Source organism: Oncorhynchus keta, unplaced genomic scaffold (assembly GCF_023373465.1).
Source record: "Oncorhynchus keta strain PuntledgeMale-10-30-2019 unplaced genomic scaffold, Oket_V2 Un_contig_8401_pilon_pilon, whole genome shotgun sequence".
Taxonomy (NCBI): domain Eukaryota; kingdom Metazoa; phylum Chordata; class Actinopteri; order Salmoniformes; family Salmonidae; genus Oncorhynchus; species Oncorhynchus keta.
The window spans coordinates 1,855-23,758 of NW_026290034.1; the positions used below are offsets into that span (position 1 = coordinate 1,855).

Sequence of the window (21,904 nt, forward strand, 5' to 3'; positions counted from 1 at the left end):
GTAGAGAGTGAAGTTGTAGATCTACAGTGTAGAGAGTGAAGTTGTAGATCTGCTGTGTAGAGAAGTTGTAGATCTGCAGTGTAGAGAGTGAAGTTGTAGATCTGCCGTGTAGAGAGTGAAGTTGTAGATCTGCAGTGTAGAGAGTGAAGTTGTAGATCTGCCGTGTAGAGAGTGAAGTTGTAGATCTGCAGTGTAGAGAGTGAAGTTGTAGATCTGCAGTGTAGAGAGTGAAGTTGTAGATCTGCAGTGTAGAGAGTGAAGTTGTAGATCTGCAGTGTAGAGAGTGAAGTTGTAGATCTGCAGTGTAGAGAGTGAAGTTGTAGATCTGCCGTGTAGAGAGTGAAGTTGTAGATCTGCAGTGTAGAGAGTGAAGTTGTAGATCTGCAGTGTAGAGAGTGAAGTTGTAGATCTGCAGTGTAGAGAGTGAAGTTGTATATCTGATTTGATTTGATTTGATGATCTGCCGTGTAGATCTGTTCTGTATTCCTGAAGAGCTCATTCATACAGTCACTCAGCACAGTTGTTGGATTTATCTGCTACAATTCTGACATTGACAAAATGCCATGACAAGGGAAACAGATCGTTGACGTTTGGTTTGATTGAACCATGTTATGAGGTAAATGTGCGGTGATTGGTTGAAATTACGAACCCTCTTGTACTGCGGTGATGGGTCCGTTTTATGCGATAATATTGCGACGATGTGACTGTTTTATGAGGTAATAGTGTGCTGATTGGTCAGTTTTATGCTGAAATTGTGTGCTGGGTGGTCAAATTTACAAGCCCTCACATAATATGCAGAGAGCATTGTTGATTTTGTCAAAAATGTTGCGATTTCAGAATTGAGGAATCCTTCAGGGACCGGTAACTGGAACTCTCTTCCCTCATTCTCTCCTTCATCATTCTCTCCTTTCCCCTCTCCTCTTCATCATTCTCTCCTTCTACCTTCGTTCCCCTCTCCTCTTCCTCATTCTCTCCTTCTACCCTCTTTCCCCTCTCCTCTTCCTCATTCTCTCCTTCTACCTTCGTTCCCCTCTCTTCTCACCACCCTTCCTCCCTTCCTCCTGTCCTCTCCTTCTACCCTCGTTCCCCTCTCTTCTCACCACCCTTCCTCCCACTCCTCCTGTCCTCTCCTTCTACCCTCGTTCCCCTCTCTTCTCACCACCCTTCCTCCCACTCTTCCTGTCCTCTCCTTCTACCCTCGTTCCCCTCTCTTCTCACCACCCTTCCTCCCACTCCTCCTGTCCTCTCCTTCTACCCTCGTTCCCCTCTCTTCTCACCACCCTTCCTCCCACTCCTCCTGTCCTCTCCAGGTTGGCAGGGTGTGGATTGCACCATCTCGTGCTCCAGTGATAACTGGGGTCTGAACTGTAATCAGACGTGCCTGTGTGCCAACGGGGCGGCCTGTGACCCGGGCAATGGAACCTGTACCTGCTCCCCCGGCTGGATGGACGAGTACTGTGACACAACCTGTCCCGTGAGTGAGTGAGTGAGTGAGTGAGTGAGTGAGTGAGTGAGTGAGTGAGTGAGTGAGTGAGTGAGTGAGAGTGAGTGAGAGAGAGACAGAGAGAGAGACAGAGAGAGAGAGAGAGAGACAGAGAGAGAGACAGAGAGAGAGACAGAGAGAGACAGAGAGAGAGAGAGACACAGAGAGAGAGAGAGAGAGAGAGAGAGAGAGAGAGAGAGAGAGAGAGAGAGAGAGAGAGAGACAGAGAGAGAGAGAGAGAGAGAGAGAGAGAGAGAGAGAGAGAGAGAGAGAGAGAGAGAGAGAGAGACAGAGAGAGAGAGAGAGAGAGAGAGAGAGAGAGAGAGAGAGAGAGAGAGAGAGAGAGAGAGAGAGAGAGAGAGAGAGAGAGAGAGAGAGAGAGAGAGAGAGAGAGAGAGAGAGAGAGAGAGAGAGAGAGAGAGAGAGAGAGAGAGAGAGAGAGAGAGAGAGAGAGACAGAGAGAGAGAGAGAGAGAGAGAGAGAGAGAGAGAGAGAGAGAGAGAGAGAGAGAGAGAGAGAGAGAGAGAGAGAGAGAGAGAGAGAGAGAGAGAGAGAGAGAGAGAGAGAGAGAGAGAGAGAGAGAGAGAGAGAGAGAGAGAGAGAGAGAGAGAGAGAGAGAGAGAGAGAGAGAGAGAGAGAGAGAGAGAGAGAGAGAGAGAGAGAGAGAGAGAGAGAGAGAGAGAGAGAGAGAGAGAGAGAGAGAGAGAGAGAGAGAGAGAGAGAGAGAGAGAGAGAGAGAGAGAGAGAGAGAGAGAGAGAGAGAGACAGAGAGAGAGAGAGAGAGAGAGAGAGAGAGAGAGAGAGAGAGAGAGAGAGAGAGAGACAGAGAGAGAGAGAGAGAGAGAGAGAGACAGAGAGAGAGAGAGAGAGAGAGAGAGAGAGAGAGAGAGAGAGAGAGAGAGAGAGAGAGAGAGAGAGAGACAGAGAGAGAGAGAGACAGAGAGAGAGAGAGAGACAGAGAGAGAGAGAGAGAGAGATATCAAACAAATCACATGTTATTGGTCACATCCGCCCCATAAAACTGGTGTAGACTTTACCGAGAAATGCTTATTTACGAGCCCTTCCCAACGATACAGAATATAGTAACTCAAGAGGAATAAAATAAAATACACAAGACTAGAGCTATTTTTCGTAGCTGTTTTACAGTCCACCACAGTCAGAGGTTGGCTGCATTGAATGAGCTGTATTCCGCCCTAAGCAAACAAGAAAACTCTCACCCAGAGGAGGCACTTCTAGCGTCCGGGGACATTAATGCAGGGAAACTTAAATCAGTTTTACCTAATTTCTATCAGCATGTTAAATGTGCAACCAGAGGTGGAAAACTCTGGACCACCTTTACTCAGAGACCCGTACAAAGCTCTCCCTCGGCCTCCATTTGACCATAATTCGATCCTCCTGATTCCTGCTTACAAGCAAAAAATTAAAGCAGGAAGCACCAGTGACGAGATCAATAAAAAAGTGGTCAGATGAAGCAGATGCTAAACTACAGGACTGTTATGCAGCACACACTGGAATATGTTCCGTTGTTCCTCCATTGGCATTGAGGAGTTACACCACATCAGTCATTGGCTTCATCAATAAGTGCATTGATGACGTCGTCCCCGCAGTGACCGTACGTACATACCCCAACCAGAAGCCACGGATTACAGGCAACATCTGCACTGAGCTAAAGGCTAGTGCTTTAAACAGGTCAACATTCACAAGGCCGCAGGGCCAGACGGATTACCAGGACGTGTACTGCGATCATGCGCAGACCAACTTGTAAGTGTCTTCACTGACATTTTCAACCTCTGCCTTACGCCTCTATACCAGGCAGTGTCAGAACTCCTGAGTCTGTAATACCAACATGTTTCAAGCAGACCACCATGGTCTCTGTGCCCAAGAACACTAAGGTAACCTGCCTAAATGACTTCCGATCCGTATCACTCACGTCTGTAGCCATGAAGTGCTTCTAAAGGCTTGTCATGGCTCACATCAACAGCATTATCCCAGAAACCCTAGACCCACTCCAATTTGCATACCGCACCAACAGATCCACAGATGATGCCATCTCTATTGCACTCTACACTGCCCTTTCCAACCTGGACAAAAGGAACACCTATGTGAGAATGCTATTCATTGACTACAGCTCAGCGTTCAACACCATAGTGCCCTCGAAGAACATCAATAAGCTAAGGACCCTGGGACTTAACACCTCCCTCTGCAACTGGATCTTGGACTTCCTGACTGGCCGCCCCCAGGTGGTGAGGGTAAGTAACAACACATCCGCCACGCTGATCCTCAACACAGGGGCCCCTCAGGGGTGCGTGCTCAGTCCCCTCCTGTACTCCCTGTTCACTCATGACTGCACGGTCAGGCACGACTCCAACCCCATCATTAAGTTTGCAGACGACACAACAGTGGTAGGCCTGATCATCGACAACGATGAGACAGCCTACAGGGAGGAGGTCAGAGACCTGGCAGTGTGGTGCCAGGACAACAACCTCTCCCTCAACGTGATCAAGACAAAGGAGATGATTGTGGACTACAGGAAAAGGTGGACCGAGCACGCCCCCATTCTCATCGATGGGGTTGCAGTGGAGCAGGTTGAGAGCTTCCACTTCCTTGGTGTCCACATCACCAACAAACTAACATGGTCCAAGCACACCAAGACAATCGTGAAGAGGGCACGACAAAACCTATTCCCCCTCAGGAGACTGAAAAGATTTGGCATGGGTCCTCAGATCCTCAAAAGGTTCTACAGCTGCACCATCGAAAGCATTCTGACTGGTTGCATCACTGCCTGGTATGACAACTGCTCGGGCCGCCGGCAACAATGCACTACAGAGGGTAGTGCAGGACCTCTATACCAGGCGGTGTCAGAAGGCCCTAAAAATTGTCAATGACTGAAGCCACCCTAGTCATAGACTGTTCTCTCTGCTACCGCACGGCAAGCGGTACCGGAGTGCCAAGTCTATGTCTAAGAGGCATCTAAACAGCTTCTACCCCCAAGCAATAAGACTCCTGAATATCTAATAAAATGGCAGATATGTACATGAGGGCAGGGTAAAGTGACTAGCCATCAGGATAGATAATAATTAGGTATTTGAGGTAGATATATACAGTGGGGCACAAACGTTTTTAGTCGGCCACCAATTGTGCAAGTTCTCCCACTTAAAAAGATGAGAGTGGCCTGTAATTTTCATCATAGGTACACTTCAACTATGACAGACAAAATGAGAATTCTTTTTTCCAGAAAATCACATTGTAGGATTTTTTTATGAATTTATTTGCAAATTATGGTGATGGTGGAAAATAAGTATTTGGTCACCTACAAACAAGCAAGATTTCTGGCTCTCACAGACCTGTAACTTCTTCTTTAAGAGGCTCCTCTGTCCTCCACTCGTTACCTGTATTAATGGCACCTGTTTGAACTTGTTATCAGTATAAAAGACACCTGTCCACAACCTCAAACAGTCACAGTCCAAACTCCACTGTGGCCAAGACCAAAGAGCTGTCAAAGGATACCAGAAACAAAATTGTAGACCTGCACCTGGCTGGGAAGACTGAATCTGCAATAGGTAAGCAGCTTGGTTTGAAGAAATCAACTGTGGGAGCAATTATTAGGTAATGGAAGACATACAAGACCACTGATAATCTCCCTCGATCTGGGACTCCACGATCAAAATGATCATAAGAACGGTGAGCAAAAATCCCAGAACCACACGGGGGGACCTAGTGAATGACCTGCAGAGAGCTGGGACCAAAGTAACAAAGCCTACCATCAATAACACACTATGCCGCCAGGGACTCAAATCCTGCAGTGTCAGACGTGTCCCCCTGCTTAAGCCAGTACATGTCCAGGCCCGTCTGAAGTTTGCTAGAGAGCATTTGGATGATCCAGAAGAAGATTGGGAGAATGTCATATGGTCAGATGAAACCAAAATATAACTTTTTGGTAAAAACTCAACTCGTCGTGTTTGGAGGACAAAGAATGCTGAGTTGCATCCAAAGAACACCATACCTACTGTGAAGCATGGGGGTGGAAACATCATGCTTTGGGGCTGTTTTTCTGCAAAGGGACCAGGACGACTGATCCGTGTAAAGGAAAGAATGAATGGGGCCATGTATCGTGAGATTTTGAGTGAAAATCTCCTTCCATCAGCAAGGGCATTGAAGATGAAACGCGGCTGGGTCTTTCAGCATTACAATGATCCCAAACACACCGCCCTGGCAACGAAGGAGTGGCTTCGTAAGAAATATTTCAAGGTCTTGGAGTGGCCTAGCCAGTCTCCAGGTCTCAACCCCATAGAAAATCTTTGGAGGGAGTTGAAAGTCTGTGTTGCCCAGCAACAGCCCCAAAACATCACTGCTCTAGAGGATATCTGCATGGAGGAATGGGCCAAAATACCAGCAACAGTGTGTGAAAACCTTGTGAAGACTTACAGAAAGCGTTTGACCTCTGTCATTGCCAACAAAGGGTATATAACAAAGTATTGAGATAAACTTTTGTTATTGACCAAATACTTATTTTCCACCATGATTTGCAAATAAATTCATTAAAAATCCTAGAATGTGATTTTCTGGATTTTATTTCTCATTTTGCCTGTCATAGTTGAAGTGTACCTATGATGAAAATTACAGGCCTCTCTCATCTTTTTAAGTGGGAGAACTTGCACAATTGGTGGCTGACCAAATACTTTTTTGCCCCACTGTACATGAGAGAGAGAGAGGTCTAGCTGAAACGTATAAGCCTATATACAGTATATGAACGGAACGTTTTGGTGTTATGTAATGTTTTGGTGTAATGTTAACGTTGCTGTTTACAGGAGGGCACGTATGGAGAACAGTGTCGAGAGCAGTGTGACTGTATCCATGCCGATGGCTGTGACCCTGTGAGAGGCGACTGTCGCTGTCTGGCTGGATGGACTGGTGAGTTAGGCAGTAGTACCCCCTACTACAGTCCTGTGAGAGGTGACTGTCTGGATGGATGGATGGATGGACTGGTGAGTTAGGCAGTAGTAGCCCCTACAGTCCTGTGAGAGGTGACTGTCTGGCTGGATGGATGGACTGGTGAGTTAGGCAGTAGTACCCCCTACAGTCCTGTGAGAGGTGACTGTCGCTGTCTGGATGGATGGACTGGTGAGTCAGGCAGTAGTACCCCCTACAGTCCTGTGAGAGGTGACTGTCTGGATGGATGGATGGACTGGTGAGTTAGGCAGTAGTAGCCCCTACAGTCCTGTGAGAGGTGACTGTCTGGCTGGATGGATGGACTGGTGAGTTAGGCAGTAGTAGCCCCTACAGTCCTGTGAGAGGTGACTGTCTGGCTGGATGGATGGACTGGTGAGTTAGGCAGTAGTAGCCCCTACAGTCCTGTGAGAGGTGACTGTCGCTGTCTGGATGGATGGACTGGTGAGTCAGGCAGTAGTACCCCCTACAGTCCTGTGAGAGGTGACTGTCTGGATGGATGGACTGGTGAGTCAGGCAGTAGTACCCCCTACAGTCCTGTGAGAGGTGACTGTCTGGATTGATGGACTGGTGAGTCAGGCAGTAGTACCCCCTACAGTCCTGTGAGAGGTGACTGTCGCTGTCTGGCTGGATGGATGGACTGGTGAGTCAGGCAGTAGTACCCCCTACAGTCCTGTGAGAGGTGACTGTCGCTGTCTGGCTGGATGGACTGGTGAGTCAGGCAGTAGTACTGTCCCTGGCTGGATGGACTGGTGAGTCAGGCAGTCTAACTAATGTTGTGCTCTAATGACAACATACACACATCGGGCGGCAGGGTAGCCTTGTGGTTAGAGCGTTGGATTAGTAACCGAAAGGTTGCAAGTTCGAATCCCCGAACTGACAAGGTACAAATCTGTCGTTCTGCCCCTGATCAGGCAGAACCCACTGTTCCTAGGCCTTCATTGAAAATAAGAATTTGTTCTTAACTGACTTGTCTAGTAAAATAAATTTTAAAAAAATATTTAAAAAAAAAACATTGTCATATAACTTGCATTTTTTTTGTTTATCTTCATATTTACATGAATAAAGATAGTGGTTTGAATTGAAACCACTAATGAACCATCTGTAGCTGAGAAAGTGGACTATGAGCAACAGGGAAATCTGATGAATATGTAAAGTGCTTCTTAATTCAGCGCTCGAGGGGGACATTACAGAATCAGAACACTAGTTTCACTACTTTCTAGAAACTTCACAGAGAGAAGATCGATACCGTTCATGATGTCAAAAGGACGAATGTTTACGCCAAAAAATGTAAATTCTTGACAGATTAATAATTCAATTTGGAGTAGTATTTGATTTGGCCGTTCTGCTGATCCATTCATTTCTCTTCAATGTATTTACTAAATATGTTTTGGAATATCAAGTAATGTACATGATTATTGTGATGCTTTTCGATATGATCTACCATAGTGTTGGATATGATCTACCATAGTGTTGGATATGATCTACCATAGTGTTGGATATGATCTACCATAGTGTTGGATATGATCTACCATAGTGTTGGGTATGATCTACCATAGTGTTGGATATGATCTACCATAGTGTTGGATATGATCTACCATAGTGTTGGATATGATCTACCATAGTGTTGGATATGATCTACCATAGTGTTGGATATGATCTACCATAGTGTTGGATATGATCTACCATAGGGTTGGATATGATCTACCATAGGGTTGGATATGATCTACCATAGGGTTGGATATGATCTACCATAGGGTTGGATATGATCTACCATAGTGTTGGATATGATCTACCATAGTGTTGGATATGATCTACCATAGTGTTGGATATGATCTACCATAGGTTGATATGATCTACCATAGTGTTGGATATGATCTACCATAGTGTTGGATATGATCTACCATAGTGTTGGATATGATCTACCATAGGGTTGGATATGATCTACCATAGTGTTGGATATGATCTACCATAGTGTTGGATATGATCTACCATAGGGTTGGATATGATCTACCATAGTGTTGGATATGATCTACCATAGTGTTGGATATGATCTACCATAGTGTTGGATATGATCTACCATAGTGTTGGATATGATCTACCATAGTGTTGGATATGATCTACCATAGTGTTGGATATGATCTACCATAGTGTTGGATATGATCTACCATAGTGTTGGATATGATCTACCATAGTGTTGGATATGATCTACCATAGTGTTGGATATGATCTACCATAGTGTTGGATATGATCTACCATAGTGTTGGATATGATCTACCATAGTGTTGGATATGATCTACCATAGTGTGTTGGATATGATCTACCATAGTGTTGGATATGATCTACCATAGTGTTGGATATGATCTACCATAGTGTTGGATATGATCTAGTGTTGGATAGTGTTGGATATGATCTACCATAGTGTTGGATATGATCTACCATAGTGTTGGATATGATCTACCATAGTGTTGGATATGATCTACCATAGTGTTGGATATGATCTACCATAGTGTTGGATATGATCTACCATAGTGTTGGATATGATCTACCATAGTGTTGGATATGATCTACCATAGTGTTGGATATGATCTACCATAGTGTTGGATATGATCTACCATAGTGTTGGATATGATCTACCATAGGGTTGGATATGATCTACCATAGTGTTGGATATGATCTACCATAGTGTTGGATATGATCTACCATAGTGTTGGATATGATCTACCATAGTGTTGGATATGATCTACCATAGTGTTGGATATGATCTACCATAGTGTTGGATATGATCTACCATAGGGTTGGATATGATCTACCATAGTGTTGGATATGATCTACCATAGTGTTGGATATGATCTACCATAGTGTTGGATATGATCTACCATAGTGTTGGATATGATCTACCATAGTGTTGGATATGATCTACCATAGTGTTGGATATGATCTACCATAGTGTTGGATATGATCTACCATAGTGTTGGATATGATCTACCATAGTGTTGGATATGATCTACCATAGTGTTGGATATGATCTACCATAGTGTTGGATATGATCTACCATAGTGTTGGATATGATCTACCATAGTGTTGGATATGATCTACCATAGTGTTGGATATGATCTACCATAGTGTTGGATATGATCTACCATAGTGTTGGATATGATCTACCATAGTGTTGGATATGATCTACCATAGTGTTGGATATGATCTACCATAGTGTTGGATATGATCTACCATAGTGTTGGATATGATCTACCATAGTGTTGGATATGATCTACCATAGTGTTGGATATGATCTACCATAGTGTTGGATATGATCTACCATAGGGTTGGATATGATCTACCATAGGGTTGGATATGATCTACCATAGTGTTGGATATGATCTACCATAGTGTTGGATATGATCTACCATAGGGTTGTGTTGATATGATCTACCATAGGTTGGATATGATCTACCATAGTGTTGGATATGATCTACCATAGTGTTGGATATGATCTACCATAGTGTTGGATATGATCTACCATAGTGTTGGATATGATCTACCATAGTTGGTTGGATATGATCTACCATAGTGTTGGATATGATCTACCATAGGGTTGGATATGATCTACCATAGTGTTGGATATGATCTACCATAGTGTTGGATATGATCTACCATAGTGTTGGATATGATCTACCATAGGGTTGGATATGATCTACCATAGTGTTGGATATGATCTACCATAGTGTTGGATATGATCTACCATAGGGTTGGATATGATCTACCATAGTGTTGGATATGATCTACCATAGTGTTGGATATGATCTACCATAGGGTTGGATATGATCTACCATAGTGTTGGATATGATCTACCATAGTGTTGGATATGATCTACCATAGTGTTGGATATGATCTACCATAGTGTTGGTGTTGGATATGATCTACCATAGTGTTGGATATGATCTACCATAGGGTTGGATATGATCTACCATAGTGTTGGATATGATCTACCATAGGGTTGGATATGATCTACCATAGTGTTGGATATGATCTATCATAGTGTTGGATATGATCTACCATAGTGTTGGATATGATCTACCATAGTGTTGGATATGATCTACCATAGGGTTGGATATGATCTACCATAGTGTTGGATATGATCTACCATAGTGTTGGATATGATCTACCATAGGGTTGGATATGATCTACCATAGTGTTGGATATGATCTACCATAGTGTTGGATATGATCTACCATAGGGTTGGATATGATCTACCATAGGGTTGGATATGATCTACCATAGGGTTGGATATGATCTACCATAGGGTTGGATATGATCTACCATAGTGTTGGATATGATCTACCATAGGGTTGGATATGATCTACCATAGGGTTGGATATGATCTACCATAGGGTTGGATATGATCTACCATAGGGTTGGATATGATCTACCATAGGGTTGGATATGATCTACCATAGTGTTGGATATGATCTACCATAGTGTTGGATATGATCTACCATAGGGTTGGATATGATCTACCATAGTGTTGGATATGATCTACCATAGTGTTGGATATGATCTACCATAGCGTTGGTGTTGGATATGATCTACCATAGTGTTGGATATGATCTACCATAGGGTTGGTGTTGGATATGATCTACCATAGTGTTGGATATGATCTACCATAGGGTTGGATATGATCTACCATAGTGTTGGATATGATCTACCATAGTGTTGGATATGATCTACCATAGTGTTGGATATGATCTACCATAGGGTTGGATATGATCTACCATAGTGTTGGATATGATCTACCATAGTGTTGGATATGATCTACCATAGCGTTGGATATGCTCTATCATAGCGTTGGGTATGATCTACCATAGTGTTGGATATGATCTACCATAGGGTTGGATATGATCTACCATAGTGTTGGATATGATCTACCATAGTGTTGGATATGATCTACCATAGTGTTGGATATGATCTACCATAGTGTTGGGTATGATCTATCATAGTGTTGGGTATGATCTACCATAGTGTTGGATATGATCTACCATAGTGTTGGGTATGATCTACCATAGTGTTGGATATGATCTATCATAGCGTTGGGTATGATCTATCATAGTGTTGGATATGATCTACCATAGTGTTGGATATGATCTACCATAGTGTTGGATATGATCTACCATAGTGTTGGGTATGATCTACCATAGTGTTGGATATGATCTACCATAGTGTTGGGTATGATCTACCATAGTGTTGGATATGATCTACCATAGTGTTGGATATGATCTACCATAGGGTTGGATATGATCTACCATAGTGTTGGATATGATCTATCATAGTGTTGGATATGATCTACCATAGTGTTGGATATGATCTACCATAGGGTTGGTGTTGGATATGATCTAACATAGGGTTGGTGTTGGATATGATCTAACATAGTGTTGGATATGATCTACCATAGTGTTGGATATGATCTATCATAGTGTTGGATATGATCTACCATAGTGTTGGATATGATCTACCATAGTGTTGGATATGATCTAACATAGGGTTGGTGTTGGATATGATCTAACATAGTGTTGGATATGATCTACCATAGTGTTGGATATGATCTACCATAGTGTTGGATATGATCTACCATAGTGTTGGATATGATCTATCATAGTGTTGGATATGATCTACCATAGTGTTGGATATGATCTAACATAGTGTTGGATATGATCTACCATAGTGTTGGATATGATCTACCATAGTGTTGGATATGATCTACCATAGTGTTGGATATGATCTAACATAGGGTTGGTGTTGGATATGATCTAACATAGTGTTGGATATGATCTACCATAGTGTTCGATATGATCTAACATAGTGTTGGATATGATCTACCATAGGGTTGGTGTTGGATATGATCTACCATAGGGTTGGATATGATCTACCATAGGGTTGGTGTTGGATATGATCTACCATAGTGTTGGTGTGATATGATCTACCATAGTGTTGGATATGATCTACCATAGGGTTGGATATGATCTACCATAGTGTTGGATATGATCTACCATAGTGTTGGATATGATCTACCATAGTGTTGGATATGATCTACCATAGTGTTGGATATGATCTACCATAGTGTTGGATATGATCTACCATAGTGTTGGATATGATCTACCATAGGGTTGGATATGATCTACCATAGTGTTGGATATGATCTACCATAGTGTTGGATATGATCTACCATAGGGTTGGATATGATCTACCATAGGGTTGGATATGATCTACCATAGTGTTGGATATGATCTACCATAGTGTTGGATATGATCTACCATAGTGTTGGATATGATCTACATAGTGTTGGATATGATCATAGTGTTGGATATGATCTACCATAGTGTTGGATATGATCTGAACATAGTGTTAGATATGATCTACCATAGTGTTGGATATGATCTACCATAGTGTTGGATATGATCTAACATAGTGTTGGATATGATCTACCATAGTGTTGGATATGATCTACCATAGTGTTGGATATGATCTAACATAGTGTTGGATACGATCAAATCAAATCAAATCAAATTTATTTATATAGCCCTTCGTACATCAGCTGATATCTCAAAGTGCTGTACAGAAACCCAGCCTAAAACCCCAAACAGCAAACAATGCAGGTGTAAAAGCACGGTGGCTAGGAAAAACTCCCTAGAAAGGCCAAAACCTAGGAAGAAACCTAGAGAGGAACCGGGCTATGTGGGGTGGCCAGTCCTCTTCTGGCTGTGCCGGGTAGAGATTATAACAGAACATGACCAAGATGTTCAAATGTTCATAAATGACCAGCATGGTCGAATAATAATAAGGCAGAACAGTTGAAACTGGAGCAGCAGCACAGTCAGGTGGACTGGGGACAGCAAGGAGCCATCATGTCAGGTAGTCCTGGGGCACGGTCCTAGTGGGCTCAGGTCCTACCAGAGAGAGAAAGAAAGAGAGAATTAGAGAGAGCATATGATGGGGTGGCCAGTCCTCTTCTGGCTACCATAGGGTGGAGATTATAACAGAACGTGGCCAAGATGTTCAAATGTTCATAAATGACCAGCATGGTTGAATAATAGTAAGGCAGAACAGTTGAAACTGGAGCAGCAGCATGGCCAGGTGGACTGGGGACAGCAAGGAGTCCTCATGTCAGGTAGTGTTGGGACATGGTCCTAGTGGGCCCATGGCCAGTTGAAACTGAGCAGCAGCATGGCCAGGTGGACTGGGGACACCAAGAGTCATCATGTCAGGTAGTCCTGGGACATGGTCCTAGGGCCCAGGCCAGTTGAAACTGAGCAGCAGCATGGCCAGGTGGACTGGGGACAGCAAGGAGTCATCATGTCAGGTAGTCCTGGGGCATGGTCCTAGTGGGCTCAGGTCCTCCGAGATCTACCATGGTGTGAGAGAAAGAAAGATCTAGAAGGAGAGAATTGGATATGATCTACACTTAGATTCACACAGGACACCGAATAGGACAGGAGAAGTACTCCAGATATAACAAACTGACCCTAGCCCCGATACATAAACTACTGCAGCATAAATACTGGAGGCTGAGACAGGAGGGGTCAGGAGACACTGTGGCCCCATCCGAGGACACCCCGGACAGGGCCAAACAGGAAGGATATAACCCCACCCACTTTGGATAAGCACAGCCCCCACACCACTAGTGGGATATCTTCAACCACCAACTTACCATCCTGAGACAAGGTTGGAGTATAGATCACAAAGATCTCCGATACGGTACAACCCATAGGGGGGCAACCCAGACAGGCCGACCACAACAGTGAATCAACCCACCCAGGTGACGCACCCCCAGGGATCTACATAGTGAGAGAGCCCCAGCAAGCCAGTGTTGGATCAGCCCCCGTAACAGGGTTAGAGGCAGAGAATCCCAGTGGAAAGAGGGGAACCGGCAGGCAGGCAAAGACAGCAAGGGCGGTTCGTTGCTCCAGAGCCTTTCCGTTCACCTTCCCACTCCTGGGCCAGACTACACTCAATCATATGACCCACTGAAGAGATGAGTCTTCAGTAAAGACTTAAAGGTTGAGACCGAGTTTGCGTCTCTGACATGGGTAGGCAGACCGTTCCATAAAAATGGAGCTCTATAGGAGAAAGCCCTGCCTCCAGCTATGATCTACCATAGTGTTGGATATGATCTACCATAGTGTTGGATATGATCTAACATAGTGTTGGATATGATCTACCATAGTGTTGGATATGATCTACCATAGTGTTGGATATGATCTACCATAGTGTTGGATATGATCTACCATAGTGTTGGATATGATCTACCATAGTGTTGGATATGATCTACCATAGTGTTGGATATGATCAACCATAGTGTTGGCGTTGGGTATGATCTATCATAGCGTTGGGTATGATCTATCATAGCGTTGGGTATGCTCTACCATAGTGTTGGATATGATCTACCATAGTGTTGGGTATGATCTACCATAGTGTTGGGTATGATCTACCATAGTGTTGGATATGATCTACCATAGTGTTGGATATGATCTACCATAGGGTTGGATATGATCTACCATAGTGTTGGATATGATCTATCATAGTGTTGGATATGATCTACCATAGTGTTGGATATGATCTATCATAGTGTTGGATATGATCTATCATAGTGTTGGATATGATCTACCATAGTGTTGGATATGATCTACCATAGTGTTGGATATGATCTACCATAGGGTTGGGTATGATCTACCATAGTGTTGGATATGATCTACCATAGTGTTGGATATGATCTACCATAGTGTTGGATATGATCTATCATAGCGTTGGATATGATCTACCATAGTGTTGGATATGATCTATCATAGTGTTGGATATGATCTACCATAGGGTTGGATATGATCTACCATAGTGTTGGATATGATCTATCATAGTGTTGGATATGATCTACCATAGTGTTGGATATGATCTATCATAGTGTTGGATATGATCTACCATAGTGTTGGATATGATCTACCATAGTGTTGGATATGATCTACCATAGTGTTGGATATGATCTACCATAGTGTTGGATATGATCTACCATAGTGTTGGATATGATCTACCATAGTGTTGGATATGATCTACCATAGGGTTGGATATGATCTACCATAGTGTTGGATATGATCTACCATAGTGTTGGATATGATCTACCATAGTGTTGGATATGATCTATCATAGTGTTGGATATGATCTATCATAGTGTTGGATATGATCTACCATAGTGTTGGATATGATCTACCATAGTGTTGGATATGATCTACCATAGTGTTGGATATGATCTACCATAGTGTTGGATATGATCTACCATAGTGTTGGATATGATCTACCATAGTGTTGGATATGATCTACCATAGTGTTGGATATGATCTACCATAGTGTTGGATATGATCTACCATAGTGTTGGATATGATCTACCATAGTGTTGGATATGATCTACCATAGTGTTGGATATGATCTATCATAGTGTTGGATATGATCTACCATAGTGTTGGATATGATCTACCATAGTGTTGATATGATCTATCATATATATGATCTACCATAGTGTTGGATATGATCTACCATAGTGTTGGATATGATCTACCATAGTGTTGGATATGATCTACCATAGTGATATGATCTATCATAGTGTTGATATGATCTACCATATGATCTACCATAGTGTTGGATATGATCTACCATAGTGTTGGATATGATCTACCATAGTGTTGGATATGATCTATCATAGTGTTGGATATGATCTACCATAGTGTTGGATATGATCTATCATAGTGTTGGATATGATCTACCATAGTGTTGGATATGATCTATCATAGTGTTGGATATGATCTACCATAGTGTTGGATATGATCTACCATAGTGTTGGATATGATCTATCATAGTGTTGGATATGATCTACCATAGTGTTGGATATGATCTACCATAGTGTTGGATATGATCTACCATAGTGTTGGATATGATCTATCATAGTGTTGGATATGATCTACCATAGTGTTGGATATGATCTATCATAGTGTTGGATATGATCTACCATAGTGTTGGATATGATCTACCATAGTGTTGGATATGATCTACCATAGTGTTGGATATGATCTACCATAGTGTTGGATATGATCTATCATAGTGTTGGATATGATCTACCATAGTGTTGGATATGATCTATCAGTGTTGGATATGTGTTGGATATGATCTACCATAGTGTTGGATATGATCTACCATAGTGTTGGATATGATCTACCATAGTGTTGGATATGATCTACCATAGTGTTGGATATGATCTACCATAGTGTTGGATATGATCTACCATAGTGTTGGATATGATCTATCACCAGTGTTGGATATGATCTACCATAGTGTTGGATATGATCTACCATAGTGTTGGATATGATCTACCATAGTGTTGGATATGATCTACCATAGTGTTGGATATGATCTATCATAGTGTTGGATATGATCTACCATAGTGTTGGATATGATCTACCATAGTGTTGGATATGATCTACCATAGTGTTGGATATGATCTACCATAGTGTTGGATATGATCTACCATAGTGTTGGATATGATCTACCATAGTGTTGGATAGATCTGTTGGATATGATCTACCATAGTGTTGGATATGATCTACCATAGTGTTGGATATGATCTACCATAGTGTTGGATATGATCTACCATAGTGTTGGATATGATCTACCATAGTGTTGGATATGATCTACCATAGTGTTGGATATGATCTACCATAGTGTTGGATATGATCTATCATAGTGTTGGATATGATCTACCATAGTGTTGGATATGATCTATCATAGTGTTGGATATGATCTATCATAGTGTTGGATATGATCTATCATAGTGTTGGATATGATCTATCATAGTGTTGGATATGATCTATCATAGTGTTGGATATGATCTATCATAGTGTTGGATATGATCTACCATAGTGTTGGATATGATCTACCATAGTGTTGGATATGATCTATCATAGTGTTGGATATGATCTACCATAGTGTTGGATATGATCTATCATAGTGTTGGATATGATCTACCATAGTGTTGGATATGATCTACCATAGTGTTGGATATGATCTATCATAGTGTTGGATATGATCTATCATAGTGTTGGATATGATCTATCATAATCATAGTGTTGGATATGATCTATCATAGTGTTGGATATGATCACCACATAGTGTTATATGATCTATCATAGTGTTGGATATGATCTCCAACATAGTGTTGGATATGATCTAACATAGTGTTGGATATGATCTAATCATAGTGTTGGATATGATCTAACATAGTGTTGGATATGATCTATCATAGCGTTGGATATGATTCTACCATAGTGTTGGATATGATCTACCATAGTGTTGGATATGATCTACCATAGTGTTAATATGATCTACCATAGTGTTGGATATGATCTACCATAGTGTTAATATGATCTATCATAGTGTTGATATGATCTATCATAGTGTTGGATATGATCTACCATAGTGTTGGATATGATCTACCATAGTGTTGGATATGATCTATCATAGTGTTAATATGATCTATCATAGTGTTGATATGATCTATCATAACATATGATCTATCAATATATGATCTATCATAATAATGATCTAACATAGTGTTGGAATAATCTATGATCTAATAATAATGATACCATAGATGGGTCTATCATAGTGTTGATATGATCTATCATAGTGTTGGATATGATCTATCAGCATGGATATGATCTGCAGTGTTTATGATCTAGCCATAGTGTTGGATATGATAGTGTTGGATAATCAGCTTGTCAAAGTCACCAGTAATGTTTTGTCATTTCATTAACCAAGGACAACCCTAATAACAATAAAACAATAATAATAATAACAATAATAATAATAATAACAATAATAATAATAACAATAATAATTCCAACAATAATAATAACAATAATAATAGTAACGATAATAATTCCAACAATAATAATAACAATAGTAACACTAACAATAATAATAAAACAAGAATAATACTAACACTAACCATAATAATAACAATTAAAATAATAACAACAGTAATAATAACAAGAATAATACTAACACTAACCATAATAATAATAACAATAATAATAAATAATAATAATAATAACAATAATTATAAATAATAATAACAATAATAATACTAACATTATCCATTATAATAATAACTAATAATAATAATAGTAACATTACCCATAATAATAATAATAATGGACTAACATTAATTATAATAATAACAATAATAATAAATAATAATAATAATAACAATAATAATAGTAACATTAGATAATAATAATAACAATAATAATAATAATACTAACAATAATAATAATAATAATAGATGGGTCTGAGTGTGAGCCGTCAGTCTGTCCATTGCATCAGCATGAGACTCTGCAGGGTTTCAGTCAGAGCCACAGTAATGAATGAGAATCACAGCCGGTCTGATGAGGCTGGTCGCTCTGATGTCAAAGTCACAGCGTTTGAGAGTGAAGGAGGTTTAGGATCATTAGAAAGAAGATTATCTGCAGAATGACTAATGGATGGAGGAGGAGAGAGGTGGATAAGAGTGGAGAGAGGTGAAAAGGAGAGGAGGAGAGGAGATGAGAGGAGAGAAGAGGAGGTAGAGATGAGAGGAGAGGAGAGGATATGAGCGCAGAGGGAGGAGAGGAGAGAGTAGGAGAGGAGAGAGTAGGAGAGGAGAGGTGGATAGGAGAGGACAGAGGTGGAGAGGAGAGGTGGAAAGGAGAGAATAGGAGAGGAGAGGTGGAGAGGAGAGGTGAAGAGGAGAGGAGAGAGTAGGAGAGGAGAGGTGGATAGGAGAGGACAGAGGTGGAGAGGTGGAGAGGAGAGATAATGGTTGAGTGGAGAGAGTAGGAGAGAGTGGGAGAGGCGATGAGAGAGTAGGAGAGGAGAGGAGAGAGTAGGAGAGAGTGGGAGAGGAGAGAGTAGGAGAGGAGAAGAGAGAGTAGGAGAGGAGAGGTGGATAGGAGAGGACAGAGGTGGAGAGGTGAGGTGGAAAGGAGAGAATAGGAGAGGAGAGGTGGAGAGGAGAGGTGAAGAGGAGAGGAGAGAATAGGAGAGGAGAGGTGGATAGGAGAGGTGAAGAGGAGAGGAGAGAATAGGAGAGGAGAGGTGGAGAGGAGAGGTGAAGAGGAGAGGAGAGAATAGGAGAGGAGAGGTGGATAGGAGAGGTGAAGAGGAGAGGAGAGAATAGGAGAGGAGAGGTGGATAGGAGAGGTGAAGAGGAGAGGAGAGAATAGGAGAGGAGAGGTGGAGAGGAGAGGTGAAGAGGAGAGGAGAGAGTAGGAGAGGAGAGGTGGAAAGGAGAGGTGAAGAGGAGAGGAGAGAATAGGAGAGGAGAGGTGGATAGGAGAGGACAGAGGTGGAGAGGAGAGATAATGGTTGAGTGGAGAGAGTAGGAGAGAGTGGGAGAGGTGATGAGAGAGTAGGAGAGGAGAGGAGAGAGTAGGAGAGAGTGGGAGAGGAGAGAGTAGGAGAGGAGAAGAGAGAGTAGGAGAGGAGAGGAGAGGAGAGGAGAGGAGAGGAGAGGAGAGCAGCTTCCTGTCCTGCACAGTGCTGTGTGCTATTAGGACTGCATGGTATGTCATAGGGTCCCTGCTCCACACTGGTGTGTGTGTGTGTGTGCCTGCGTGCGTGCGTGTGCGCTCCCTGTCCCTCTCTGACTACCATTAGGACTGCTGTATGAGGGGGAACAGGGACAATGATGGATGTCAGAGGAAGGATCAGGGTTGGATCATCTCTGGACGTTTAGAATCACAACGGGGGGATGACGGCAGTATAACGACGGACTGAGGTGAAGCCGTGACCCCCGTGACCCCAGGGCTGATTCATGCCTGGAATTACAACTGACAGGATGGTTCTCTTCTCTCCTCTGGATTTCATTAACACTCTGAGGTCCTGAGTGATGAGGGGCTGGCCAAAGATAATGCCTGAAGAGAAATCCGGTTGGGCTAGATGGGTACAGGACGATTGTGGAGGAAGAAAGAGGAATTTTTGGATTGGATGGCGAAGCTGTTTTACAGTTAAATACTACCTCCTCTGGTGAAATGCACTGTGCTTAGGTGTGACATTTGAAATGAATTTACAGGAACATGTTTTTTCTTGTTGTCCCGCTGTGAGAAGCCATCACGGTTTTTCCAAAGGCAGACAGCGTAAACAACATTCAGCAGGAGATCACTGCCTCTTCTGTGAAAGAGCTCTCGGAGTTTCTGAAAGCTGTTTTTATGAATGGTCTGAGTACTGTCATTATGAATGGTCTGAGTACTGTCATTATGAATGGTCTGTCTGAGTACTGTCATTATGAATGGTCTGAGTACTGTTATTATGAATGGTCTGAGTACTGTCATTATGAATGGTCTGAGTACTGTCATTATGAATGGTCTGTCTGGGTACTGTTATTATGAATGGTCTGTCTGAGTACTGTCATTATGAATGGTCTGTCTGAGTACTGTCATTATGAATGGTCTGTCTGAGTACTGTTATTATGAATGGTCTGTCTGAGTACTGTCATTATGAATGGTCTGTCTGAGTACTGTCATTATGAATGGTCTGTCTGAGTACTGTCATTATGAATGTTCTGTCTGAGTACTGTCATTATGAATGGTCTGTCTGAGTACTGTCATTATGAATGGTCTGTCTGAGTACTGTCATTATGAATGGTCTGTCTGAGTACTGTCATTATGAATGGTCTGTCTGAGTACTGTCATTATGAATGGTCTGTCTGAGTACTGTCATTATGAATGGTCTGTCTGAGTACTGTCATTATGAATGGTCTGTCTGAGTACTGTCATTATGAATGGTCTGAGTACTGTCATTATGAATGGTCTGAGTACTGTCATTATGAATGGTCTGAGTACTGTCATTATGAATGGTCTGAGTACTGTCATTATGAATGGTCTGTCTGAGTACTGTCATTATGAATGGTCTGTCTGAGTACTGTCATTATGAATGGTCTGTCTGAGTACTGTCATTATGAATGGTCTGTCTGAGTACTGTCATTATGAATGGTCTGTCTGAGTACTGTCATTATGAATGGTCTGTCTGAGTACTGTCATTATGAATGGTCTGTCTGAGTACTGTCATGATGAATGGTCTGTCTGAGTACTGTCATGATGAATGGTCTGTCTGAGTACTGTCATTATGAATGGTCTGTCTGAGTACTGTCATTATGAATGGTCTGTCTGTAGTACTGTCATTATGAATGGTCTGTCTGAGTACTGTCATTATGAATGGTCTGTCTGAGTACTGTCATTATGAATGGTCTGTCTGAGTACTGTCATTATGAATGGTCTGTCTGAGTACTGTCATTATGAATGGTCTGTCTGAGTACTGTCATTATGAATGGTCTGTCTGAGTACTGTCATTATAGACGGTCTACCCCATCCCTCCATCCCTCTACCCATCCCTCTATCCCTCTAC

At 42.1% G+C, this 21,904-nt stretch overlaps 1 protein-coding gene across 1 annotated transcript in view; it reads left to right on the forward strand.

Annotated features, from left to right (window-relative positions):
- Positions 1-1,310: 1,310 nt before the first annotated feature.
- Positions 1,311-21,904, forward strand: part of LOC127926825 (multiple epidermal growth factor-like domains protein 11) — a gene marked incomplete at its 5' end in the record, with an annotated part of 98,563 nt that continues 77,969 nt past the window's right edge. The window contains 2 exons of the mRNA XM_052512446.1: positions 1,311-1,474; positions 6,292-6,394. Coding sequence (XP_052368406.1) covers positions 1,311-1,474; positions 6,292-6,394 — 267 coding nt within the window. The remainder of the gene's footprint in view (positions 1,475-6,291; positions 6,395-21,904) is intronic.